Source organism: Neophocaena asiaeorientalis, unplaced genomic scaffold (assembly GCF_003031525.2).
Source record: "Neophocaena asiaeorientalis asiaeorientalis breed wild unplaced genomic scaffold, Neophocaena_asiaeorientalis_V1.1 scaffold723, whole genome shotgun sequence".
Lineage (NCBI taxonomy): Eukaryota > Metazoa > Chordata > Mammalia > Artiodactyla > Phocoenidae > Neophocaena > Neophocaena asiaeorientalis.
Genome location: NW_020171826.1, coordinates 1 through 27705, shown reverse-complemented (window position 1 = coordinate 27705; position 27705 = coordinate 1). Strand labels below are relative to the sequence as shown.

At 38.4% G+C, this 27705-nt stretch overlaps 1 protein-coding gene across 1 annotated transcript; it reads left to right on the top strand.

Moving 5' to 3' along the window:
* Nucleotides 1–240: 240 nt before the first annotated feature.
* CLDN1 (claudin 1) lies at nucleotides 241–16202 on the top strand. The gene is made up of 4 exons (XM_024740331.1): nucleotides 241–701; nucleotides 9193–9357; nucleotides 11757–11841; nucleotides 13571–16202. Exons 1-4 carry the CDS (start codon nucleotides 479–481, stop codon nucleotides 13731–13733), a joined length of 636 nt encoding a protein of 211 aa, XP_024596099.1. The 5' UTR covers nucleotides 241–478; the 3' UTR covers nucleotides 13734–16202.
* The last annotated feature ends 11503 nt before the right edge of the window (nucleotides 16203–27705 follow it).

The following is a 27705-nucleotide window of genomic DNA, read 5'->3' as shown; positions in this document are numbered from 1 at the left end:
GAAAAGAGCTAGGGGAGAAAAGAGAGGAAGCGAGCTGGGGAACACTCTGCGCGCCTGCTCTTCCTCGGCCTGTACCCCCCTTAGGGGGCGGGACCTTCCGGCCAAGGCCGCGTGGGCGATCGCGAGCTCCCACGCTCCCTCTCGCTTCCCCGTAAGCCGCCCCGAAACCGCCAGGGGGCGCTGCGCGGCGGCCGGGCCGGCCGGGGCGGGGCTGCTTTAAATCGCGGCGCCCAGCGGCTCGGCGTCTCAGTCCCGGCCCCGAAGTAGCTGCGGTTTCTCGCCTACCAACTCCAGCGCCAACCCGGACCCGGACCCGGACCCGGACCCAGAGCTTCTCCAGCGGCGACGCAGGGAGCAGGGCTCCCCGCAGTAACTTCCTCCGCGCAGCTCCGCCACCCCCGGGAGTCCCGGGGCGCACCTGCAAACTCCCGCTTGTGCACCGGCCGCCCCCGAGCCGGTGCGGGAGCCCGAGCGAGCCATGGCCAACGCGGGGCTGCAGCTGCTGGGCTTCATCCTGGCTTTCCTGGGCTGGATTGGCTCCATCGTCAGCACGGCGCTGCCCCAGTGGAGGATTTACTCCTACGCTGGCGACAACATCGTGACGGCCCAGGCCATCTACGAGGGGCTGTGGATGTCCTGCGTGTCGCAGAGCACCGGGCAGATCCAGTGCAAAATCTTCGACTCCTTGCTGAATCTGAACAGTGAGTGCACTCCCTACTCCCGCAGCTGTGACGCAGGGACCCAACCCCCCAGTGGCTCCGTTTTGGAGGAGTAGCTACCAAACGGACCCTGTTGTGTGATTACATGTCTATCAACCTTCAGTGGATCAAGTCTTCTGATCACGTGTTCTGCCATGAGGAAGTGAGAGAGACCTGTGGCTTGAGGAAGGGGAGGCCCAGACCTAAGCTCTTGTTTTTCCTCTGACACCCTGGGTGACACTTTTCTGTAGGTGTGGTTTCATCTTACATGCCTACGACTGGGGTGGTGATGGAGCGAGTGAAGGCCAAACTAACTTGAGCTCTTAGGCCTCTCCTGGACATTCTCAGATTCTGTGAAAATTGAAGAACTGTAGAGTTGGGTCAAGAAAATGATATGCCTTGAAAACTTTGGAGCCTGGTAGCTTCTCCAGTTTATAAAATTAAATAGATAATCCCAAAGTTATTACATAGGATTTTTTTTCCCAATCTGTCTTTACTGTGGGTTTTCATAGGAGAAATCACATTCCTACATGGAATGTCCCAACCTAATGTCTTCTACTCACTTGAGTTTGAATCTTTTGATTCTTTTGACTTTTAAGATCCAGTAAGTGTGAGGAAGCCCCTATGCATCCCCTGGTGTGACTCTTTTTTTTTTTTCAAATAAAGGAGCAATTTTAATTTTTTTTTTTTTTTTTTTTTTTTGCTTGCTCCAGGTCTTAGTCTCTGCACGAGGTGTCTTCATTGCGACATGCCAGCTCCTAGTTGTGGCATGAGGACTTTTAGTTGCAGCATGCATGTGGGATCTAGTTCCCTGACCAGGGATTGAACCCTGGCCCCCTGCGTTGGGACCTCAGAGTCTTACCCACTGGATGACCAGGGAAGTCCCTTGAAGAAGCCTCTTAAGATTCTCCAGAGGGTTTAGCTTTCAGGCCAAGAGTGTTCAGAAGAGGCAGATTGTATAATGTTATTTTGGAAAGTGAAGGTGGGTAGCAGGTGGAAAAAGGATGACAACAAAGAGAAGTTCTAAATAACCTCCCTTCATAATATGAAGGGAAGAATGGAGCCACTGAAGACAAATGCCACAAAGGAGACACAGCTGATGAGCTCAGCGTTCAGGAGAGTGAGGGCGGGTCTTCTCTTGAGTTTCTGCCTTCCACAAAGGAGTTTCTGTGTAATGGATATTGGCTTCTTATTCTGTCGGGTTGGAAAGGATTATGTAGAGAGAAATAGTCCTAAAGATGGTGGAAAGACGACAGGAATTTTTTCCTTTCATTTTTTTTAAAAATAAAAGCTTTTGAGTGTCTTGTCAGAAACTCATTAAATTCCCACTTACTTAGGTGATAACAATTCACGGCTAGAGTATCTTCCTTGAGATATTACATTAGTTGTCCTGAACCTTGTGTCTGTCATGCACTTGGACTAAATTGAAGAAAAGCTTCCTTAGTCTTTGCCTAGACAGGCAAGCCTGCCCACAAGTCCCCTTTGTGTGCTGATGGTAAGCAGTGTTGTCATCGCTCAACTTTACTTCAGTTGTTTTGTCCACCTCCTGCGTGTGGTTTAGTCAAAAGCTATATACTTTAGAGTTGTTAAATCTGTGCCAAATCTGTTTAGACCGCTTGAGTACCTCTGGAATTTGGTGAGTCAGTGTACATACAGTAGTTTTTTTAGTGTTGTCATTTCAGCTTTTCAAACTTACCGTATTAGGATTCTTTTATGCCAAACATAAGGAGTATATTAGGTACACACCTTTATATAATCATTGAATCTACCCATGGATGGATAAATACATGTAAGGAATTGTATCAGACATATCATATTGAGGAATTGGCAGGTGGAGACCATTCTAAGGGCAATTCCAGAGAGGTCTCTGATTCCTCTGATCAAAATAGTTCATTTTCTACATGTTTAAATAGGTTTCCTGTTAACTGCCTTAAAGGACCAAATGAAATCAGATCGATCCATGTTGTCAATACTCAAACAGGTCATCCCTACTCATGATAATGTGTTAAAATGTTTTATTTTCATTTATTCCTAATTAATATAGCTGTTACAGTTTTTAAAGCTGTGGTAGAAGATCTAAACAATACCTTCCCTCTACCCCATACACATTTTGGAGATTTCTTCCTGATGAATTTTTTTTAACTCCAGATCAGATTTCTTTCCATTTTCGTTAAAGCCAGAGTTTATTGAAGGTGGGGCTGAGGCCTTTCTCTCAAAACTGATTCCCAGAAGGAAACTTGACTCATTTGTACCCTCTCCAACCTGCCAGTAACTAACTAGATGTCTTTGGATGGAGGCCAGAGAACCTACCTGTCTCCATTTCTCTACCTGTACATATGTGCTCACACCCACCTGATGTAGAGAGGTGGGGAGGTGATTCATTGGCTGGTTTTGGTATAGTTCTGTGACATCTAGAGGTGAACAGGATTATCTGTACATATAAGCAGTGTTCCTTGTAACAAGTCGTGTGCCACAAAGTGCTTTTAGGTAAAAAGCTTAGCTAGAAATTTCTTGAAATTGTACCTTGTTCTTTTTGTCAGTGGAGCCCATCTGGCAACTTAGGGCCAAGATTCCGGGATTTATCAAGGTTGTAGCGCTGGATATATTAAAATCCCTTATTCCCTTTCTCTAATTAGTTTCAGCTGTAAAAAGAACATGACAGTGTCTATAGGGATACAGTCTGCATAAGCCAATATACGAAAGGAGATACAGCCAGGCTTCTTCAGGTGGTTCTTGGAAAGCAGTTTATGAAAATGTAACTGGGGAACTTCCTGGGGAAACAAATCTTATACCGTGGATTGTGGTTTTACTATGGTTGAGACAGTTTCACTTCCATCCAAGTATGGATGTTTATTGACATTGATGACTGATAGTTGGAATATACAAAAAAGAGTGTCAGATAGAGTTGCAGTCGACTTTTCTTGATTAAACTGTACATCTTGCCTTGTTTTGATCCAATTCTCAAACTTTTGGCAAGCTAGTGCCTATTTCATGTGCTTAGTTAATTGCTTCTTCTGGCTTGACTTTAATAGCTAGAGCTGTCCAAAGACTGAGTTGCCCCAGGAGGTTGCATGGTGGGAGGTGGGAAAGCAGAGGAATAAGTAAGCGTTTTGAAGGAATGTTGTAGGGAAAAATCCAAGTCCCAGACAAATGGGAGGTTAGGCTAGACTTTCTCTAAGTCTCATCTAGCCTTGGGATTCTGTAATTTGTTTATAAGTTCCTCTAGGCTGTTCAACTTGCTTTGCATGAATCCACATGTGTGTTGGTGTGCTTTAATAAGTACTGGCTGTGGGTGAAGTTTCCCAGCACTCTCACCATGATGTTAGGCTCAATCAAAGAACAGAATCACTGACTTGGACAGTCTTTGAAGCACAGGCAGAGAGGAGGGCACCTGCTTATACTTCCCTAGACTGCATTATGCCTGCTGAACCAAGGGTGTTTAAGGGGCCATTTGTGTTCAGATCCGTTTCAAGAATTAGTTCTGACTTTTGGAATGATGAAAGTCAAAACCCAAAGCCAGGCTTGAGTACTCAATTCTTACCCTGGTCTTGCACTAACTAGCCATGTTTATAGTGGTGATCCACTCAATTCCTCTGGGCTGTAGTTTCCCCGCTTATGAAATAGGGCAGAGTAGGAGGAGTGGGGAGCTGAATCCATGACTCATTCATCCATTCGACAAGCATGAGCCAGGCCCTATCCGTGTTCCTAGAAATGCAGCTAAGAAGATTGGTAAGATGCAAATGTTGATTCCTTCCAGTGCCAACATTCTTTGTTAATAACTGCAGTGATGGAGCAGAAACGGCCAAGGGGCATGGTTTAGGTTTCCTTGATTGGAGTGATGAGTAAGAGGCACAGAGGTCACATGGAAGCGTACATTTAATCGTGAGGCAATTTCTCTAAGAAACAAACGAGGTAGCAGAACTGCTTGGCACATCCTGAAAAAGTGGTGAGCCCTGTCTCTTCCCAGACCACCGTTATTGACTGTGCTGGAGTCTAAGGTCACACCCAATGGCCACCAGTTCATGGTCAATCAAATGGAAATGCTAACAATGAGGACTCTTGAGAAACTTTGAACTTGAGCAAAAGTGAGCAATTTAATAAGGGAAGAAGTCACGGGAGTATAGTTCTGTGACACTCTGTGATGAGTTCCTTTAATCGCAGAGGAGAGAAGAGGATTTTTGTTCTAGTCAGCCAGTGGTCAGTTTATTTATTTGCCTAATACTTATTAAGGGACTACTGATGCAAAGAGAGACTGTGTGAGGATAGAGACATAATCAAAATCTACTTTGTTTATGATATATAATCATAGGGTAATAATATAGTAATATGGCTAGTAAACAGCATGAACAATGTCACATAAAGGAGATTCTGCTGCTTGTATAGTAAAACTTTAGAAAAGCTTTAGAAGAAAACATTCCACTGACTTGTCTATGCTTGTCTTTCTACGCTTATGTTGATTAACTTCACTGTAGTAGATCAGTAACTTCTAACTCATTTCTTATCTCATAAGTAGAGATCTTTGTAAGTATGTTTTCAGATTATACTTTCAGGTTGCAAGTGGTAAGAACTCCTTAAGGAGTCTTTAATCTCAAGATTATCAGTCTAGCTAAGTATAATATAATTAAAAGACTGCCTTCTCCGTGTACTGCTGATAATGATGAGGATAAATAGTGTAACTTGTTGAATGTTTGCTCCAAAGACAACTTCTTTAGTCGCTGATAATAGTATTGTAGAGGTATCTGCAAATTTAGTGGGCCAGAAAGGAACATATTTGCTTCTAGATCTGAGCCGATCAGGTCAACTCAGAGATAATAGTTCAAGACTGTATCTCTCTAGTCTAAAATATTTTGCAGCTTTCAAATATTTCTCAACTTCTCTGCCCTACTGATCATTGTTCCACCAGAAGAAAACTTCATCTTGGAAGCTAATTAGATGCATAATTTAGAAAATTTTTAAAAATTATATTGGGTTAAACAAAAAGTATGAATTTTTTCGCCCTAGATGAGTTTCTAGCTTTTAATGATCTAAACTAGATCTGGCTTTATGTAGCAAGATTTTAGTATTCTGAGGCTTTCTAGGAAGGCGTTTCTCAGTATTATTTCAAAGATGAAGCTTAACACAAAAGAGTATTTTTACCTATCATAGTAGAATTTTTAAAGGATAAAGACATGTTCAAATTTAAATTCACTGAACACAGATTGAGTAATCCATGAAGCTTGCCAGGTACTGTTCTTAGTGCTTTGGATGGAAGTATGAACAAATATTTGGCCAAGTCATCAAGGAGCTCACAATTACATATTTTAGATCTCTGACTTAAAAGGCTTCCGTAAGACGTTAATTTGAAGGATTCATATGGTTCCAGCTTAAAACTGTACAGTTTAGATTCTATCTGCACATAAAACCCTCATAACTTGTAATACAACACTTGCTTACTTTGATCTGTAATTCACCATTACATATGCCCAACTAGTGAGTTTTCATGCTATTATGATTCTCAGCCTTTTTTTTGTATTTTACATTTCCCTCCCCCATATCACTATAGTTAAGAATTCATCCAGACGTCTCCAGTGATGCAAGATGAGATTTTGTGACATTTCCTAAGTCAGTGGATACCAGACGTAAACGAAAAAAAAAAAAATTCCTTCACAAAATAACACTATTGCTTTGTCAGATTTTTCAAAACAAAACATGATCTCCTTGCTCTATATGGTTTACATGATTCCTGAGTATAGGTTTTTCCCCCCGGGTTTTTTCCCCCATTTTCTCCATAATTTTTTGTGCGTTATGAAAATGATACATTGTTCTATAAAGAAATAAAACATACTAGGGTTTGTAGCACATGGAACAAAATATCTGTCCCTTCCCCCTTAGAAATTTTGTAAAAGTAGTGGAACGAGTAAAATGGGGCATGAATTAAATGTGCTTTCTTTGAGAACTGAAAGGGAAACAAACTTAGAGGTGAAGACAGTGAAAATGAGATAATTCCAGACAAGTGCAGGTGGAGCCTTGGAGTGGTTGATCCATGTACGCTCCCTGCCTGGGTGGTTTTATACAAGCCTGACTCAGGAGACTGAGGTCCAGCAGACTCCTCGTGAAGAGTAAACCTTGTGATCCAAGTGCTTAGACCTGCTGGGCTGGTGGCCTGCTGTTTTCACATGAAGCACAGATCAGAATGATTATAGAAGCTGGGTCTGGTTTGGGGCCCTATAACTGGAACAAAGTAGAAAACTTCGAGATCAGAGAAAGCAACCACAGTGGTGAATAAAGGGTTGAAAAACTGAGCTTAATGGACAAACAAAGCAAAAGGTGGTGAGAGATGTAAGGGGCTATACATACTTGAAGGGCTATCATATGAAGACAGAGAGTAAAAATCTTGTCACCTCTTCTTTAAGACCCTCCAGTGACTTCTGATCACACTTAGAATAAACTCCAAACCCCTTCCCCTAGCTTGCAAAGTCTTACATGATAAATGCCTTCTGCCTACCTTGCTAACCCACCTCATTTTACTTTTACATCCTACCATCCAGCAGTGACTAGCTTTGCCAGTTTGTCCAGGGTTGAAGACCTTCTCAGGAGCCAGGACTTGTAGCTTTAAAACTGAGAGCGTCCTAGGCAAACGGACAGGTGGTCCCCCTGTCCTCCACGTGGATCATTGTGACTTTCAGTATCTCCTCTTCCAGTGTTCCTTTGTTTGAAATGCTTTCCTTCTAAGTGGAACTTAGGACCAAATCTGAAATCTGTGTTATGTATAAGAGCTTAGTTATTTTTTATTTTCCTTCTAAGTAATGACTGTCTTTGCAAAAACTGTTGGTAAAACAAAAGGAAGGACACACCATAACTGTGGAGTCCTTAGTATTTTCCTCTTCATGCCACAGTATGGTTTGTGATTCCAAGGAAGAAGTGTCAGAAACCCATGGTCCGTGAAACCTGTGTTTTGATTCAGGAGTTCTTGTACCACCCTGGTACCACACTTACAGTAAGTGTGTGGCTAGGGTGCACACTTGCGCACACACGTTTATGGGGGAGTAGATCTATGAGGGGAGCATGGAAGTGCCTATGATTTGATTTTAATTGAATCAAGTAAAAATTTATCTTGACTTCCAAAATATCTCTCAAATGCAGTTTAAAAAATGCCTTTGATACTTTCAGAAAGTGGTTACTATGATTTTATCATAGATTGCCTGGTTATGGCAAGGATAGAAAAATTAACAATTTAAAATTGATGTTTTAGAAATCTTTATGATTTGTAGCCTAGGTTCTCCACCCTGAAAATACTGACCCTGAGCCTAGGTCTAAATAGAGAGTGAGATATAAAACCTTTCCTAACCACTGCGCCACCAGGGAAGTCCTATGTCAGCCACTTTTGAAGACCATCAAGAAGTCAATTGTTCCAACTTCTCCTTAGAGATAACTGTCATTCACACTTTACATAATAAAAAGATGGTCCCAAAGAATAATAAGTAGCTCACCCAAGATAGCATGCTTAGTTACAATGTAAATATTTATATATGCAAAAAAACTTGTCACCTGTTAACACTGTTAAAGAGATAATGATCTTTATTTGAAGGAGGAAATAAAGATAGAATTAATCAAACTCATCTAACCAGCGTAGTTTCAGCTCTTTTTTCTTTGAAAGTCTGTGTGTCTTTACGCCACAGTGATGGTATCACCTTTTTACTCTTTAAGATACATACTGGCATAATCTCAAACTTGGCCCTATCGATTTGATCGTGACTTAGTATGCCAATGACAATAACAGGAAATTAGAAAATTAGTGGAATCCTGAGAAATACTACATTGAATTATCTGCTATTTTACAATATAGCAGTTTAAATAGTTTTAAAAACTGGTGATATCTCCGAATATAAACCTACTATGTTCCAAAATAACATCTCAAAGGCTATTATGTTTTGTTCTAAGAAAATGGTGTTCATATCTCCCACCCCACCCGCATCACTGGAGATACAAGTGTTGCTTATCCAGCCATGATAATCTATGAGAAATTCACTAGTTGTCTTCCAAGTTCACCCACCCAGATTTTCTGCAGCTTGATGAGTGGAGTATAAAGCTATTGACGATTACCAAGATATATTGTAAACCATTTTAATTATAAATGTTTTAACATTAAGGATAACACATATGATTGTTATTTCAGAATTTAAAACTCCATTAGTAAGGATTAAAAATGTATTAGTTCAGCTAAACCTATTCAACCAAATCATTAATTATTTTTTCAGAGGATTTTGAGTTTAATGTTGAAAACGTAAACTGTTAGAGCTGGAGGAATTCTTATTCATCATTCAGCCAGGTATTTGTTTTTCTGGAGAAGAAACTATGTTGGTTACCTGCAGAAACATCCCTAGAAGCAGAGTCTCCTGACTCCTGGTTAGATTTTCTCTCTTCCATACAACATTGAAATATACTTGGTCTTCTACCACTCTTCTCTTGTTGGTCTAGGCGTGATTTTTACATGTTCTAAAATGTTTTCTGTCAGGCACTCTGCAAGCAACCCGTGCCTTGATGGTGATTGGCATCCTGCTGGGACTAGTAGCCGTCTTTGTGGCCACTGTCGGCATGAAGTGTATGAAGTGCCTGGAAGACAACGAGGCACAGAAGATGCGGATGGCTGTCATTGGGGGCGTGATCTTTCTTATTTCAGGTAAGAGAGGCCCTGTCCCCCTTAGACCTTATTAAACTCTCTCTGACATGGGTTAAGGTATAGTTTTTGCTTTCCTGAGATTATGGTGGATTTGTTGCACTTGAATCGATTGAATACACTTCCTTTAAAATCTGAAGACATAGGAACCTTAAGTCCATTTGAGTTTCACATTCTCAAACAGGAACCAAATGAAAATCTGTATTCACAGTGGACAGGTCTATTCCTTGAGGTTTCAGGTGCCAACTGGTTGGTAAAACCATTCTCCCCAGGTGAAGAGAGATTTTTCTATCTAGCAAACACTGAGGAACAATTCTATGTAATTCAGAAAATTTCTGTAGTGTCTCTTCCGATGCTATGTGGGAAAGATGGGGAATGGTGAGAGAGAACATAAAGAATGTGTCAATCATACAGGTGTGTGAGGAATGAATAAGACTGGGATTATTGGAGGAAAATGAGGACATCATTCCACGTGGGCAGATCTGTCTCCAGGATAAACAGGTGGTACCCGTAGATCAGTGAAGAGAAAGGTCAGTTGGAGTGGAGGTGAAATGTTGGAACGGTAGGGAATAAGAGTAAATGAGTTAAGAAAGAAAACAATAGAGAAAGGCCTTGGAAAAAAACCTTGACAAAAGAGTGAGATTACATTTTCCATAGAAAATGAATGTGTATATATTGCTTTATTCAAGTGTTGATATGTGACGTTTGAGAAAATGAAAGCCAGAAGAAGACATGGACAGGTCACTTGTAAAGCCTTATAATAAGGTTTATATTAAATAAGATTGTGTTTATATATAAAACAATAAACTATTATATATACTAGTTGTCTATTGTTTTGAAATGGACTAGTATATATATGTATGTATATATATATATATATATATATATAGTAGTATGTAGTAGTCTATTGTTTTTGAAAAGAACTCCAGTGATATAATCTACCACTAGGAAACACTAGAATTAGACTTTTTTCTCATTTTCACTTTAACAAAAGTATGTGGATTTCATCAATAATGAAGGAAGAGTGCCTGTGGCTTTGCTAAAGGTTTGGTTAAAGTTTATTCAAATTAATCCTAGATAGCATTTTATTCCCAACAGTTTGATTTTACATCAAAGGCTGTGAATGCACTTACTGTGTAGGACCCTTCCTCCGCTTGCCTTCTTGTAACTCCGGTACATCACTTCCCCAGTCTCAGGGACTTCCTAGGGAGTGAGGCTTGCAAGTTCTACAGCACTTGCATGGTCTGCTTGAGCAGCCAAAGCAATGGTGTTTTCTCTCAAGTATTAGAAGCAATTAGGTTGGACCACTTTTTTTTGTAGGAGGAAGGGAGCAGAGGGGGTAGCATAGAAATATTTAATCTGTCTAAATCGATGAATTTTTAGAATGGCTATAAAAAGAAGTTATTTAATTTCTTTAGATAAGAAAAATCAAGGTGTTGTATACTTATAAATGGTAGAGTGGGTTATTTTGACTAAGTAGTTTCTCTGGCCTTACTGAAATGTGAAAGGCATGAGAAATTGAGCGTTCAGCACATATTGATCTGATGTGGCACTTCAGCGAATCTCATGGCAAGACCTGGCACATCTGGCCAGTGAGGCTGTAGGAGTTCAGGTGATCTAGTGCACTCTGAGACAGGTCCTACTCGTTCTTGCTATCTAGCTATTTACTTTCATTTTGATTCTTCAGAAATGTGAATTTTAGGGCTTCCCTGGTGGCACAGTGGTTGAGAGTCCGCCTGCCGATGCAGGCGACACAGATTCGAGCCCCAGTCCGGGAAGATCCCACATGCTGCAGAGCAGCTGGGCCCGTGAGCCATGGCCGCTGAGCCTGCGCGTCCGGAGCCTGTGCTCCGCAATGGGAGAGGCCACGACAGTGAGAGGCCCGTGTACCGCAAAAAAAAAAAAAAAACAAAAAGAAATGTGAATTTTGAGTTTTGGTCAAGAAGAATGTAGAAGGGTTTTCATCTTCCCTTTTGTATTGTAAGTGACAAGCTTTACTAATAAGGACTTTGGTTTTACCAAAAGTAGTCTAACACAGTGATGTATAACAATATATTTGAAAGAGATCTTAAATGACATGAACCTGCTGAACATTTCCAACAGAATGTTGTTTGTGCCGGTGACCTTCAACTCTAAGTGAATAAAATGACATGAACATTATAAACTATGCCTAACTCCCACCAAATATTTTCATCTGTCTTAAGAGAATACTTAGAATAAATCATGTCTGAACCTCTAATCTCCCTAAATTAAAGTCGTCTGAATTAAAATGGATCAAATTAAAAATGTCAGCACTATTGATGAGATTTAATTCTTGTAAAATACTTATAAATTTAATGAGCCGTATATTTATGCTCAGTGTTCCACAGTGATTAACAGTCTTTTGTTTTGAATTTCTGTAGGTCTGGCTATTTTAGTTGCCACAGCATGGTATGGCAATAGAATTGTTCAAGAATTCTATGACCCCATGACCCCGGTCAATGCCAGGTAATGCTGTTCACTCCTAAAATAGTTTGTTCTCTGAGAAAATACCCTTTTAATGTTCTGCAAAGTCCAGCTTGTGCCGTAGCTTCCCAGATTTGCTATCCAGAATTTTATGGAACTTCTGTCAAACTTGAAAATAATTTGAATGGCCTGTGCCTCATGTCTGATCATTGCTTTAACAGCAATGATTGCTTTAACAGCAATAATCATTGCTTTAACAGCCTGTATTGATAACAAAATGAACTTCAAAGTAGAAAAGTTCTAAGCTGTATACTTTCCAAGTGTATGCTGGACTTTTTTTCATATTTAAAAAATGTTTTTAAGATTAATAAAGATACCAACATATTTGAAATTTTATTTTTGAAGTGTATTCTGAAACTTTTAACACTTGTGATTATTTGTAACTAAACACAGTTTATGACTGATTGCAAAAATAGTACTGTTGTAGAGGTTAACAAATAATATGTCGTTTCTAATGGTTTAATCCTGTTTATGACAAAACAATTTATTTATGAAAAAGAAAAGTTAGCACTTTGAAATACTGTGTTCCATCACAACCATAAAAATAACTTTAGAAAGGTCAGCCTTCTTAATATCGCAAGTTGTGGAAGTTAAAGGGCTGACTCTTGGCTCTCACGTAATGACACCCTTTGATCAGAGACACGGCTCTTTGTCTCACTGTGTTCACATCTTTAAAGCCGGATAACTATATTCTGAGTCAGAATGTTAAGATGTAATTATTGTTTGTTGAGTGCTAAGACGAATGGATGAAAAATCCCAGTGGTGGAGAGATAAGGTATGCTTCTTTGTATAAAATCACCCACATAGAGGAGAACACATACTGCAGTGATTGTGTTGGGACCCATCCCATAAGATCTACACTGTAAGGACAGAATCTGCTGGAGGTCAGTAGGCTAAAATTTTACCAGTAATGGATATGAAAGCACTTTATAAATTGCTAGGCACTGTATGCTTATTTACGTTGTCCCACATGATTCTGAAAGCAGTCCAGTGAGGCAGATGGAATCATCCTGCTTTAAGAGAAGCAGCAGCTGAGGTTTAGAAGAGGAGTTACTGGCCCACAGTTTAGCAGTTGAGAGTTTGCATCAGAATTCAAACTCAGGCCTTATAACTCTAGATCCAGCCCTTCTCTCTCCTTATTGTCCACCATCAGTCACAGATCTTCTCCCCAGAAGTATGGCTTCATACATCCACCTGGATCAACTTAACCTAGAATGATCTATGAGCTGATTAGAAGTCTTTTTCGTAAAACCATAAATTTCAGATTTCAGTGATTGACTATTGAAAACTCTGTCTCCAACACCCTCTAGCAGTTTCTTTGTAGAATTTGGTTGCTACTTGGTGATAGCATGACTTGTTAAGTTTTAGCCTAGGAACCATTGTCCAAACCTGACTTCCAAGGTATATATAAACATGCTTTACAAGTCTCCTACACATGAAAAAGTCTTTGGAACTATTTATATAATTAACCTGGTGTTGCATGCCACATTGCCTGATCTACTATTGCAAATTGTCAACAGCTGCAATGTGAACATTCTCGTGTGTGTGTCCACAAACCTTAAAGTACTTCACAGAACTTAAAGGGATCATGGGGGATTTTTTTTCAGCAGAAAAAATATAATGAGTGTGATATTGATTTCATTCTTTAATTATATTAGAGAAGTTTCCAGTGATTCACTGACTAAGCAAATACATTGTCTCTTCTTTTTAGGTATGAATTTGGTCAGGCTCTCTTCACTGGCTGGGCTGCTGCTTCCCTCTGCCTTCTGGGAGGTGCCCTACTTTGCTGCTCCTGTCCCCAGAAAACAACATCGTACCCAACACCAAGGCCCTATCCAAAACCTGCACCTTCCAGTGGGAAGGACTACGTGTGACGCAGAAGCAAAAGGAGACAACCCTGTTGGAACAATCAGAAAATGAACATTGAAATACTGTATTGGCGTTAAGGTCTTAGATTTTGACTATTGTAGTCTGAACTGTGGTATTACCAAAAGAACATATTTTGTTAAATACCCATTGCTAAAAATGACATAGTCTTATTTTATCTCCTTTCCTCAATATAAGAGGGAAGCCTTTTCTATTTGTATTACTGCTTCCCACTGAGTCATCATCTCAAATGTGGGGAGAGGGCATTCCTTAAATATATATAGATATGTACATGTACATGTTTTTCTATAAAAAAGTTAGGTAGTAAAGCCTCATTATGTTGGTACCAGCATTCTTAAAATATATCTAAAAAAAGAAAAATATATTTATATTGATTAAATAAGTAGTTTATTTGGTATTCTTCTCTTCTTTCTTTATGTATACATATATAATAGGTCAAATATCATTTACCCTCCTTCATCAGCTTTTAATGTCTTTCACAGAAGACCTGACCTACTTTACCAAGTATGAATTATTTCAGTTCTTCACATGTGCCCTTTTCATATGTCTGTATCATTTTTTTTTTTTACTATGATCTTATAGCGCTTGCTCTGTCACCATTCAGTCATTCTTCATGACTTTGTTTTTTGTGAGATTGGGCTTAACTCTCGATTCTGGTAACACACTTATATGCCTACAGTTTAATTCCTAAAGTCAGTAAGAATCTCTTACAGACCAGAGTTTTGGGAGCAGATCTTTCTGTGTGACCAGATGGTATATTCCTGTTGACCTTCCCATATGCTCCCTGTACTCTGACCTGTAACACACTTGTTTGCTTTGAAAATATTTGTCCCATTGAGGAGCTGTGTGCTGCTTTCCCAAGTGTTGTGACACAATTCTATTGATTGAATTTTTTGACCTACTTATTCACAGTTGTATATCCTCCCAAACTACCTTTTTCTTGTCCCCTTCCTCAAACTGTATTGTTTTCTCGTATAGTTTACCTCATCCCAGAGAGGGATGACCTTTTTGTCTGAATGAAGTGCTAGACTTTCTGTAGTGACAGCCTGATGACAAATTTTCTCTCTGTAGCTGTAAACAGGTCACTTAATCTTTCTCCTCTTTTCCCATCTGTTAAATTGAGATAATGATACTTAACCAGCTGCTAGAGTGGTATAAGTATTAATTAGTTGATATTATGCTCATTCTTTGAACGTGAAATATGCCTAAGTAGTGTCTCTGTTTGCTAAATTGTCTGTTAAGAAGTCATTGAACCAAACCTACACGCAGGCATCCCATCGTTCGGCACCTTCCTTTCTCCACAGACCCGTTTCCTTCCTTTCGGCGGTGGCCACCATGCTGTTGGTGCTCTGTTCCGTTTTAACAATTGCCCTTAGTTTTCCAGTCTGTGGAAAATGCTCCTTCACTCGAGCAAGATGATGTAATGGGAAGGGTGTTGACTTCGGTGTCTGGAGACCTGATGTGAGTCTTGGTGCTCTCAATTACAGTGTGAGTTTGGGCAGGGCGCTTGGTTGCCCTAGATTTACTGCTTCACTTATAAAAAGAGGATTGTACTTCCTGACCTGCCTACCTCTCAGGGCTGTTGTGGGGATCCAGCGAGATGGGATACATGTAAGTGTGACTTTGTGAGGTAAAAAGTATTATACTAGGGGAAAGAATTAAGGAATTTAAGTGCATAGGTTTTGGATTACTTTTCAAATGACTGAAAAGAGACAAATTGTAAGCAATAGGTTTCTTGCTTTAACCAACCTCTCGAGTGATGAGACACTAAAGTGAATTTCAGATTACTAAGTGAAAAGGATTCTGGGGCAGTCTTAGTTTTCTTCAGTCACTATGGCCTGATACTTTTTGTGGCTAAGCTTTTCTCCTTTCAGGAATGCGGACTTGACCTAGGACAAGTCTGCAGATGTAATGGGTGAAACAGAAGTGTACATGTTGGCAAACCAAAGAATGGAAGATTTTTTTACTTTTAGTAACTTGCAAGGGTATACAAGGTGGATATCTGTTATGCGATGTTATCAGAGGTATTGTTATTAGCTGGCAGCTAACACTGCTAGGATAGGTAGTTTGGGAATGTAACTCATAGTGAAACCATATAGGGGAAATTATCCGAAGGACTGCATCCTATGATTTGAACCTAGTAAATTTTAGTGTGTCTTCCAAACCTGAAAGTCTGTGCTCCTAGAATGTATAATTCAAAGAACTTCTGCTACCTACATAGATCCTAATGATGGGCAAGTATAAATACATGTGGTTACTAGTTGCTAAACTCTGAAATCTATAGTCCAAAATGGCCAGCAGGATGGTTACACCAAAATTTATCCAATTTTGATATTTTTGTACTCTGCTACCATACCTGGAAACAGACAAATAGGTATTTTAGGGTTTTGTAATGGGAATTTGTATAAAGTGTTACTCTTTTTCAATAAATTGTGGGTTTTTTAATATAAAGTAAATCCTTGTTTTTTTGTTTTTTTAATCATTTATTTCAAGATTGCCATGCTTGGAAGAAGAGATGGCTCAGGATAGGATCTGACTCACCATGTGTTACTAGAAAAGAGCTATGGTGCCTCTGCACCACCACCTGTCAACTATTTGAGTGGCTCCACCCACTGGAATGCCCTATTTCTCTCCAACTATGCTTTTCCTCGTCAAGGGTGGTGATACAAGAGAACGTCAGGAGACGTTACTTCATTTTCCCCATCCATAGAAAGGGGACATGCTACAATAAATGACTAAGGGATAAAATCACCAACTGTAAATCATCGTGAAAGCTTAAGGCAGTTGTGTTTCTCACAAGTTGGAAGAGAGAAGGACAGCCAGAAATCCATTATTGTTTTTGTAATGACTATTACCAAAACTACTTCTTAGGAAAGCAAGTGATGAAACTCACTCACCTGTTATCTGAAAATATCAATAATTGATGAAGCCTTAGTTGTAACCTCTCTGTAAGCAATTTATGTATTAAAGAGACAGGCTTGTAAACAAAGGATTGCAGCTCTATGTGGAGCTCTATGTGGAGCTCTATGTGGACATTAGACTTAAGGGTGAGAGACTAAGATTATTCTCAGTCCCTTTAAATTAAGCAGATGCATCAGAATCCCCACTCTTTCTACAGAATTTAAATTTCTGAGGAGGGGTCCAAGCCCATGAAGTTTGAGAGGTAATACAATTCCTAAGTGCTCCTGACAAGTACTCTTAAGAGAAAACCTGGATTGTCAGTCCTACGAAGTAGACACCCGCTCTGTGTGAGCTCCTCGTTATGGATGCCATTGTCCTGCAAACCATGTCGTTTCTCCTACTCATCAATTAGTACTTTCTATGTGGATCCGTGCCCAGGTCCAGGGAAAACTCCATACCATTCCCACATTCCAACCTTTTAAAGCCTGTTGTTAATCCTAGTAAAATCTGGTAATGGGTTTTTTTCCTTCCTTTTGAGTGTGGCTCAGGTATAAGATTTCTGCAGTCTCCTCCTACCCCACCCCAGATATACCCCAGGTACCCCCAACCTGCCCTAAAATCTCTGTAACTAGCTGGTACCATGGAAACTGGCAGAAGTCACTGCAGGTTCCAGGATTATGTGGGGACAGACTGTTGAGTTTAAAAACACAGTGAGAAACGTTCTCAATGCAGAACTCGTGGAATTTTTAATACCCATCTTCCATTGACAGGTTTTTCCCACATGGCCAATATCAGCAATTAGACAAGAGATATGACTTTGTTCAATTAATATTTACTGATCACCTACCGTGGGGCAGTGCCATTAAATGTTGACAAGGATAAAGGATATAGAAAATAAATAAGACCCTCTCTGGGGCCCCAGGAGGGTGAAGAGTGTTAAGTGGGAAGAAAAATGAATTTGAAATCTAGCACTGGGCTCTGCCAATGATCAGCATTGTGAGCTATGGAGATCTCCATCCACTATTTTCTCATTTGTAAAAGGAAGAGCTTGGCCCCATGCAGTGGTTCTTATCCGTAACAACATGGAAGCATTTGAACATTGGAGGTTTTTGAAACTTCCCAACTCCAAGGATTTAAACCCAGGTTACGGAAATCAGAATCTCTGAGAGGAGGGTATCAGGTGTGAGTTTCCCAGGGGATTCCACTTCACGTTCTGAGTTGCACATCACTGGGCTATGTCATCTCTCAGGACCAAGCTTGCTCAAAAAATTTTCTATATAAACCACATCCAGGTACTTCATACATGAAATGTTGCTTATTTACCCTTTCTCTAACATTATGGTTCTATTTTCTGGTTTTAGGGATTTTTTTGTTTGTTTGTTTTGGTGAGAGGAGGGAAGGAGTTAAACGGAGATGGTCTTCAGAAGCTGTTGTCATATTTCTTTGGTAAATAACCTTCTTTCTTGTCATTTACTATTATTTTTTAAGTCACCACCAATAGTCATTAATACAAAGCAAATTCTTGTTTAAAGAACAGCCTTCTGTTTAACAAATAATATTAGCTCAAGAGTATAAGTGTTTATCGTATTATAATCACTGAGTTATTTTCCTTTGTTATATGAAAATTTCAGGAAAGTCCTTAGCCAAAGTATAATCTTGCTACATTTATTTTTAATTGAATAACATTTCTGTGATTTGATTTTATTTATGTAATAATTTCCATGATTTATTGCTTTTATTCTCTGTTCCCCCCAAAAGAAAAAGTAAACACACACACACACACTCTAACCAGTTGGGGAAAGATAAAGTTTGAAAACTGGACAAGTATTTCTTAGATGACCTGGACCAGAGCACTTTCTTCTCCCAATGGGGCTTTTTTCCTTTTAATCATTTTTGTCCATTAAGTTTCCTGTTTCCATTAACGTTGTGCTTTCCCCAGGTGTCTATTGCTGCTGCCTAACTATAAAAAGTCCAACAGCCTATAAGAGACCTGAAATAAGCAGACATCTGAAACAAGGGTCAGGGTTAGCAGAGAATATTTCCTTGGAGATGGGAGTGGAATACATGAAAGAAAAATGACCTCTAATACAGCAAGGAAAAAGGAATTTATTTTTGAAAATTATTTTTTACCACAATATTTATTTTTCCCAATAATAAAATTTAAATGTATTAATAATGAAGTAGAAAAATATAGAAAAGTAGAAATAATTATTTTAAAGATTATAATAGCCATATTATTCAAAAGCAAAACTATTAATAATTTGATGTGATCTTCTCTAGCCACCTTTTCTTTCCCAAAGATAAGCTTTGGAGTTTGTTGGTGGGTTTTTGTGTTTTTGTTTTTGTTTTTGTTTTTTTGCCGTATGCGGGCCTCTCACTGTTGTGGCCTCTCCCGTTGCGGAGCACAGGCTCCGGATGTACAGGCTCAGCGGCCATGGCCCAGCTGCTCCCCAGCATGTGGGATCTTCCTGGACCGGGGCACGAACCCGTGTCCCCTCCATCAGCAGGCGGACTCTCAACCACTGTGCCACCAGGGAAGCCCTGTTGTTATTTTTTACTTTTTTTTCATAGTATCACATAGTAAAAATAATTCTGATTTCTTTTTTGTTTTCCATTCAAGTGTATAGTAATATACTGTTACCATGCAGAGTTCATAAATATTCATTCAGTAATATTTTTAAGAAGCTAATATTCGCCAAGTATTTTCTGCCACAAAGGAAATGGTGGCCCTGGATTTGTGCAACGTAGCCACCATGAATAAAACAGACAAAAAACGCTTCGCTCCTAGAACTTACATTCTATATGGGAATATAGACAGTAAGCTAAACATGCTAAATATATAGTATATTAGATCGTGATAAACCATATAGATAAAAACTAAAATAGGCAAGACTGGGAAGGTTGGAAGAGGGTAACAATTTAAAATAATAAGGTCATGGAAGTCCTCAATGAAAAGGTGATGTTTAAGAAACAATATCAAGGAGAATAAGAAGCAAATCAATTATCTAGGGGAAAGAACATTCCAAAAAAACAGCAGGTTTAAATGCTCAAAAGTGGAATTATGTATAAAATGTTCAAAAAAGTGTAAGGAGGCCAGTGTAGTTGGAATGCTTTAAGCTAGAAGAGAGTAATAAGAGATGAAGGCTTGAAGAGAAGGGGAATCTAAATCGTATAGGGCATGGTGGACCGTAAGGACTTCATCTACTATTAAGTAAAGGGAACAAACAGTGTTAGGTTTTAAGCACAGAAGGCACAAGATCTAAATTAAGATGTATTTTTTTCTGTTGTGTTGAGAATAGACTATAGGAGGGCAAGGAGAAAAGCAGTGAGTTCAGACAGAAGGATATTACCAATAATTCTGGCAAGAGGTGGCTTGGTGTTAGCAGTGGGTAGTAAGAAGTGGTTATAATCTGGATAACATTCTAAAGTAGAGCCAGCCAGTTTTGCTGATTGACTGGATGTGAGATGTCATGTTAAAATAAGAGTCAAAGATGACTCCAAGATTTTTGGCCCAAACAATTGATAGGATGGAGCTGCCAAAAACCAGAGAGGGAAGACTACAGGAGAGTAGGTATGAAGAGAGAATCAGAAGTTTTATTTTGGACATGTTAAGTTTAAGATACTTATTGCACATCCAAGTAGAGATGACCAGTAGGCAGTGGGAAAAGGCAGGAGTGTGGAAATATAGAGTGAAGAAAGTGTTTTCAAAAGAAGAGAGAAGTCAAACATTTGTTTCATATGACTTACCAAGTTGAAAATATGTCCCAGTCTTTGGACATTTAAGTTGATACCTATAATCACTAGGTTAAAAAGTCAATAAAATTAGAAACCAAATCTATTTTACCCATTGTTGAATATTTTATTACCTTCCAAATTTTTCATTCTAGTGTTCTCAAAACTATCCTCAAAGAAGTCTGGTGTATTAGAGTCATAGGCCTGCCCTGGATTTTGGTCCTGATTCTGCCGTTTACTAATCTACTTTTTAATGATTACATTTTAATAATTTAATGTAGTAGCAGAGACCAAATGTCTCAGTTTAAGTATTCTGGGAAGCAGAATGTCAAGACAGGGTTAGAACTGCAAGAGGTGGAATGCTAATTCCTGTGGAAGAGCAAAGGTAAAGAAAGCAGGAATAGACAGGAAAGCCTTTACAGGGGTTGGCAAACTTTCTGTAAAGGGCCAGATAGTAAATATTTTAGGCTTTATGGGATACATATAGTCTCTGTTACATATTCTTCTTTGCTTTTGTTTGTTTTACAACTGTCTAAAATGCAAAAACTATTCTTTGCTTACAGAGCATACAAAAAAAAAAAAGGATGTGATCCAAATTTGGCCCACGGGCCATAGTTAGTCAACACAACCTGGTCTAACACTTGTGAAAGGAGAGAGGGAAGGGAGGATAATTCTGCAGGAAAAGCCTCAACCTGATGTGCAGCTCTGAGAAAGTCTTGGGGCCAGCCCATGGGGAGCTGTGGTTTAAAGGATGTCCATAGAAGAGTCCTGCACTGGGCAGAAATGGACAGGCTCTAGCACCCCTGCTGCACTTAGTCATTATCTGTGAGCTGTCCAGCAAAAGTGTGGCTTCAGCTGGAAGGCTGCAGCAGATCCCAATGGCAGTGCAGCTGAAAGCTGTTGGCAAACTGTCCCCACTATGGCAGATTCTTATCTGAAGAGAAACGTAAATAACGCACCTCCTGAATTTCACATAAAAGTACAGAGAATCAACCACATAGAGTTTTGTTTGTTTCATATAACAAGTCATCCAGAGGTAGGTAATCCAAATATGGCATGAAGAATCTGTAATACAGCCAAATAACCAGGTATATTCTATCTTCATACTTTATCATTCTTAGTATGTGGCTTCCATTCTCATAGCTACTTTATGGCTTCAAGACTGCTACTCTTCCTTCACCCTCATTGCCTTATTCAACATACAAAGATGAAGAAGAAAAAGAGGAAGAAAGAGAAAGGTAGAAAGTAATAGCACGTATATCAGAAAATCAAAACTTTCTCAGAAATCCCCAGTGGAAGGAAAAACTAACTTAACAGTGAGATGGGAACAGTGGGATGAACAGTCCAAAATAGCTCGAGCATACGTAAAACCGTGATATAAGACATGACAGTATTGCAGATCAGTGGAGATATGAGGGATGCTTCAATATATGTTGTGGGGAAATTGGGTATCCATGTGGGGGAAAAATAATCTCTAACTCCTACCATATACAAAAGTCAATTCCATTTGGGTTAAAAACTTGAATATGAAAACCAAAACTTAAAAAATGTCAGAATAAAAAAATAGGACAATGAATTATTTACCATGAATTACAGGATTTTTTTTATTATTAAATAAGACACAAAAAGCAAACCACATTTTTAAAAAAGGATATATACAACTACATTAAACTGAAGAACTTCTGTTCATCAAAGACATAATAGGAACAAAGAAAGACAATCTATAATGGGGAGGAGATAACCACCACATAGTATATAATAAACAAAGATTTAATATCCAGAATCTAAAAGAAACCCCAATAAATCAATTAAAAAACACAACTCAATAGAAAGATAAGCAAAAGTCATGCAAAGTCATTTCACAAAAGATAAATGATGCAAAGTCATTAAAAGTATGAAAATATGCTCAACCTTATTAATAACCTTAATAATAAAAGATTATTAATAAAATTAATAAAAATGCAAATTTAGACCCAATCATATTCTCTAGATTGGCAACATTTAAGAAGTCTAGTAATACAAGTGTTGAAGGGAATGTGGATCAATGGTGGTAGGTCTCTCTCAATCGGTCCAACAAATTTTGAAATATTGCATTATACTGTAAATTTAAACACCCAGATTCATATAAAAATTCACTACTGGAGAAACTCTTACATATATACAAGGACACACATATAAGAATAACAGCTGTAGTAATTGTAATAGTGAGAAAATTGGAATCCTTTCAAATGTCCATTGGTAGGGGAATGGTAAATAATTTGTGGTATATTCACACAATAGAATATCTTATGGCAGTAAAAATAGATAGAATATAGTTGTACATAAAATGGATGTTTTTAAGAAATAATTTTGAGTGAAAAAAAGAAAGTCCCAGAGGAACACACTGAGCATAATATCATTTTTATAAAACTCAAAACTAGCAAAACTAAAAACTATATTGTTAAGGCATTAAACATAAGAGATAAAACTATGGAAAAAGAAAAACAGAAATGATAAACACAAAATTCAATATAATGTTACTTCTGGAAGAAAACAGTGGTTGGATGGGTGAAGAACTTACAGGCATATAAGTGTTGTTGGTTATGTTCTACTCCTTGGGTTAGGTAGTGAGTGGGTTCACAGGTGTTCATTATATAATTATTATTCTTCGACACTTACATATATTACATACATATTCTTTGGTTTGTAGCAAATAGTGTATTAGAAAAGACAACAAAGAAATACATTATAAAACAAAGAAATTCTCAGCCAATTTCCACTTTTATGTCTCACTGGATAAAATGGTGTTTCTGTGGTCACATCTAGCAACGAGTGAAGTTGGGATGTATAGTATCACAGATGGGCACATTGCTGCCCATGAAAATCAGATTTTGCCTGCCTCATTAGCTACAACACCTTGACCAAGTTGCCAATACCGCTTAGCTTCAGTAGTAATATGTGTCCAACTTAACCCATTGGATTTTAGTGGAAGTCAAATGACATGATATACATGAATGTCCTTTGTAAGCCAAAAATATTGAACAAATGTAAAGGATTATGGTTCTCGGGCATAATTCTTTTGGGGAAATTGAAGCCTTTACCTTGACAATTTCAAGTGCACAGTTGATTGGGTAGAGTCTTTCTCTGATTTTGTATGTTAACCTACCTCTTTGTCTGTCTTCCAGAATGATATGTAGACTCAGCATTGAGAGTCCCATGTTAGAAAATTAAGAAGCCAAGTTATCATAATGTATTATACAGACATGCACATTTTCTGATAATGTACCTTCTTAAAAAAAAAAGGATAAAACAGAAAATGTAGATACAATAAAAATAATGTCTAGATGCAGCCACATTACTACATATTTTACGTCTTCATAAGATGTTGGAAACAAAGCAATTTTGCTGAAATGTTCAGTGAAACTATCCTCTATTCAATGCCACATTAATTTAGTGCTTACTCTGTGCCAAATCTTGACCCAAACAGAATTGCTGTAGAAAGATGAGTAAAACATAGTCTTTGCCTCAGAGCCATCTTTTTGCAAAAACTCAGACTGACACCATTCTCACAGTCGTCTACATGAATGATGCCCCCTATAGGCTGTGCAGTGTATAGCTCAGGCCACAAAAACAGAAATAATGGATAAAAAGAAACATAAAAATAAATCAGGGCTTCCCTGGTGGCGCAGTGGTTGGGAGTCCGCCTGCCGATGCAGGGGACGCGGGTTCGTGCCCCGGTCCGGGAGGTTCCCGCATGCCGCGGAGCGGCTGGGCCCGTGAGCCGTGGCCGCTGGGGCTGCGCGTCCGGAGCCTGTGCTCCGCGGCGGGAGAGGCCACAACGGTGAGAGGCCCGCGTACCGCAAAAAAAAAAATAAAAAAAAAATAAAAAAATAAAAAATAAATCAAATAGGATACGAATGAGGTTTGTAGTAAGAAACATGAATGACCACTAATAATCAGGAAAAATGATTAATTTCATATTCTTCAGATTGGTAAAAATCTTAAAATCTAAATATGCCAAGGGTTGGCTTAGATATGAAGAAAGGAGTGCTCACCCTCATTTATAAGTGTAAATTGATAAACTGCTATAGAGAGCTAATTTTAAAATGCCTAGTAAAAGTTGATCTTTCACTGTGATTCAGCAATGTCAATTTGAGATATGTATCCTTGAGAAGCCAACACATGTACATATCATGACCGTGTTATAATAGAGGTGAAACTATTGATGTTAAAGTACTGCGTGGAGCCCAGAGGCAGGAGGAGACTCAGTCTGAGAAAGCTGATAGAGAAACATTGAGGAATGGTCAAGAATCTACCAGGTGGGTAAAAGAAAGAAAAGCATTCCCAGTAGAGAGCAGAGTGTGCAGAGGTGTAGGGGTCGAGCAGTGCAGTGAACAAAATGTGTAAGTTATGGGAAGTGACCCAGTGTACTTGAAGCGAAGAGAAAGTGTGATGGAGGTGATGCATATGCAAAGACTCAAATTTCAGATTAAGGAATCTGGTAGGTGCTTCGCTATCTACAAAGATTAAAACAACTTTTTTTTTTTTCTGAGAATTAACAGGAAGGTATGGTAAAAGCTCTACAGTTTACGATAATTTTACACTAACCATCTTTTTATACTAGACATATTCTGTGACTTTTTTTATGTCCAATATTCACTCTCCCTTAGTAACAGCATGAAGGTTTGTTTCAGAGAAATATCCTGCGTGACTCTCAATAGGTGTGGTTCAAATGGCCTACCCTAACATCCACTTCCAATGGAAAGGAATGTCAGTATATTCCATGCTCATGCCAGATCTGTAAATATCATTACAAATGTTATTATAGAATATAGAGAAAAATAGCCAAGAATCCCTTAGACATGCATATTCAATTGTATATTTACAGTACATGCTGAGGAAGACTGGAATGTCTGATGAATTCTTCCAGTCTAATGATTCTTGGTTTTTCTCTTGAAGGAAGATTTTTAAATCCATCAGTGAATCCTGTCAACTCTACCTTCAAAATTTGTCTTGAATCTGACCATTTCTCTCCACCTGCTACTGTAGTTTAAGCCACAAGCATCTCCTACCAATACCTGTGAAATAACCTCCCAAGTGATCCCTTGCTTCCAGTCCTGTGTCTTACAGTCTATTCTCCAAATGCTAACAGGAGTCATCCTTTGAAGACATAGGTTAGATAATTCTCCTGTCTCTCTACTGTTCTCAATCCTCCAGAATTTCTAACTTAGGATAAAACCTGACACCACCTTCCTATCCTCATACCTTACCACTCTCCTCCTAAATTATCCTGCTCCATCCACTCTAGACTCCTTGCTATTCCGTGACAGAATAAACAAGCTTCTTGAATTTATTGTTTTCTCCCAGAAGAATCACAAATATCACTGTATCAGAAAAGACTTGTCTGCTCACCATATACAAAATAGGCCCTATCACTCTCTATTCCCTTGTCCTGCTTTATTTTTCCTTAAAACATGACAAGCATTGCAGAAAATTATATATTTATTCATGTATTCATGTATTGCCTAGCTGTGCCACTCTGGAGGTGGAGTATTTATATATTTACATATTTTTTATGTTTGTTCATCATTATATCACAGATGTCTAGGACCATGGTACCTATCCCATTGTAGAGTTCAAATAATAATTAGTAAATAAGTTAAACAAATAAATTGTGATTAATTTAAGGCAGAACATATGAAACAAGTTGGACCAAAGAGATTCCATCCTTTTATTGTAATTATTATTAGGAAAGGAAACTCTCTTTCTCTAGAAGTTGCTAGATGAAAAGAGTAAAGCCTACAGCCAAAAATAAATGAATAAATAAAGCCAACTCTATGAGGAAAGTAGGGCAGCAAGATGTAGAAAAGCAGAACCTGACAACATAATTCCAGCCCCTAGATCCAGCCATACCTAGAACTAGTTGTAACTCTGGACTTTTCAGTTATGTGCACCAAAAAATTTCTTATGTTCTTAATGCACTTCAACTTGAATTTCTGACATTTGCTTCTGTAAAAGTCCTGACGAGTATAATCCTCAATCTCCTCATGTACAAATAGGTAAATTGAGATCTGGAAAAAGGAAGAGTTTTAACCAAACTCACAAAATTATGTTGAAGCCAAGACTTAACTTTGGATCTTCTGAGTCCAAATCCTGGTCTTTTCGCACTCTATTGCTTAGCTGCTGCACAAATAGATTCAAACCCTCCCACGATCTTAGGTTGTTGTACATTTATAAAACCGCCTAGTATTCAGGCCAGGAATCCTAGGAAATTAAGTAGGTTGAGATGAAGTTCCTGGGTTCTTTAATCTTTTTAAATTTAAACTGCTACCTCACTGTAGGGGAGTCCAGCTCAGAAAAAAATATCCTCTAAAGAAAATATCAGGATTAATCCTCTAAATCTAACTTAAGCTATAGGTTTGCTAGAGAAAGAAAAATTACTTTTATGAAGATTTGTTTTTTCTCATAAGTCTTGTAACATTCATGCCTTTCCTCCCACAGTTTATTGCAAGTCATAAATCTTTTAATTCCCTGCAACCTGGTGAATGTAACCCAATCATTGTTTCCGTGCACTACTGTGGACCTGACAAACCCCATGAGCTCGATCATGGGACTGTCAGACAATTATAAGAAAATGTCTAGCTCAGTACCTGGAACACAGTAGATATTTGATATCTTCTATTCTTTACATACAAACATGAATGTGTCTTGTGTAGAGCACTGTAAAAGATTGGAGGGGAGTTTTCTTAATTTTTATAATTTTCAAGATCTGAGACAATCACCTCTATTGGATTCCCATGTTTTTAAAATATATCAGAAGATGATTAAAATAAAGCTAGAAAAGAGCAGCCTCTACATCATATTTTGATTTTACTGGAGAAGAGAAAACATGAAATTTTCTGATAGACTTTATGTTTTAATTCTCATATTTATTACTTTTTAATGATTTGTTTAAAGATATTTTCAAAAACTCTAATCCATTTTTATCAGCAATGTGCTTTATGATTTATATTAAACTATTTATTATGATAGGAACAATGTGAGTAAATCCTGAATCTGTAAGAACAAATGACTTTCTCCTTGGGATAAAATTAGATTAAAAATATGTTCTTCAGATGGACATTAGATATTTTTTAAAATTAAGAGATAAAAGTAATGTTTATTGAATGTATCATTTGTATGAAAATGGCATTACTTAACTCTTGAAGGAGCTTATGTATTCACCAATTTCAACAAGGTGTGTTAAAATTTGTTTTTACTATTAATGGCTTTTGAACTCTCTTTTTTAAAAAAAACAAAACAACTTAATTTTGTTGAAAGCTTTTTCTGCATCTATTGAGATTATCA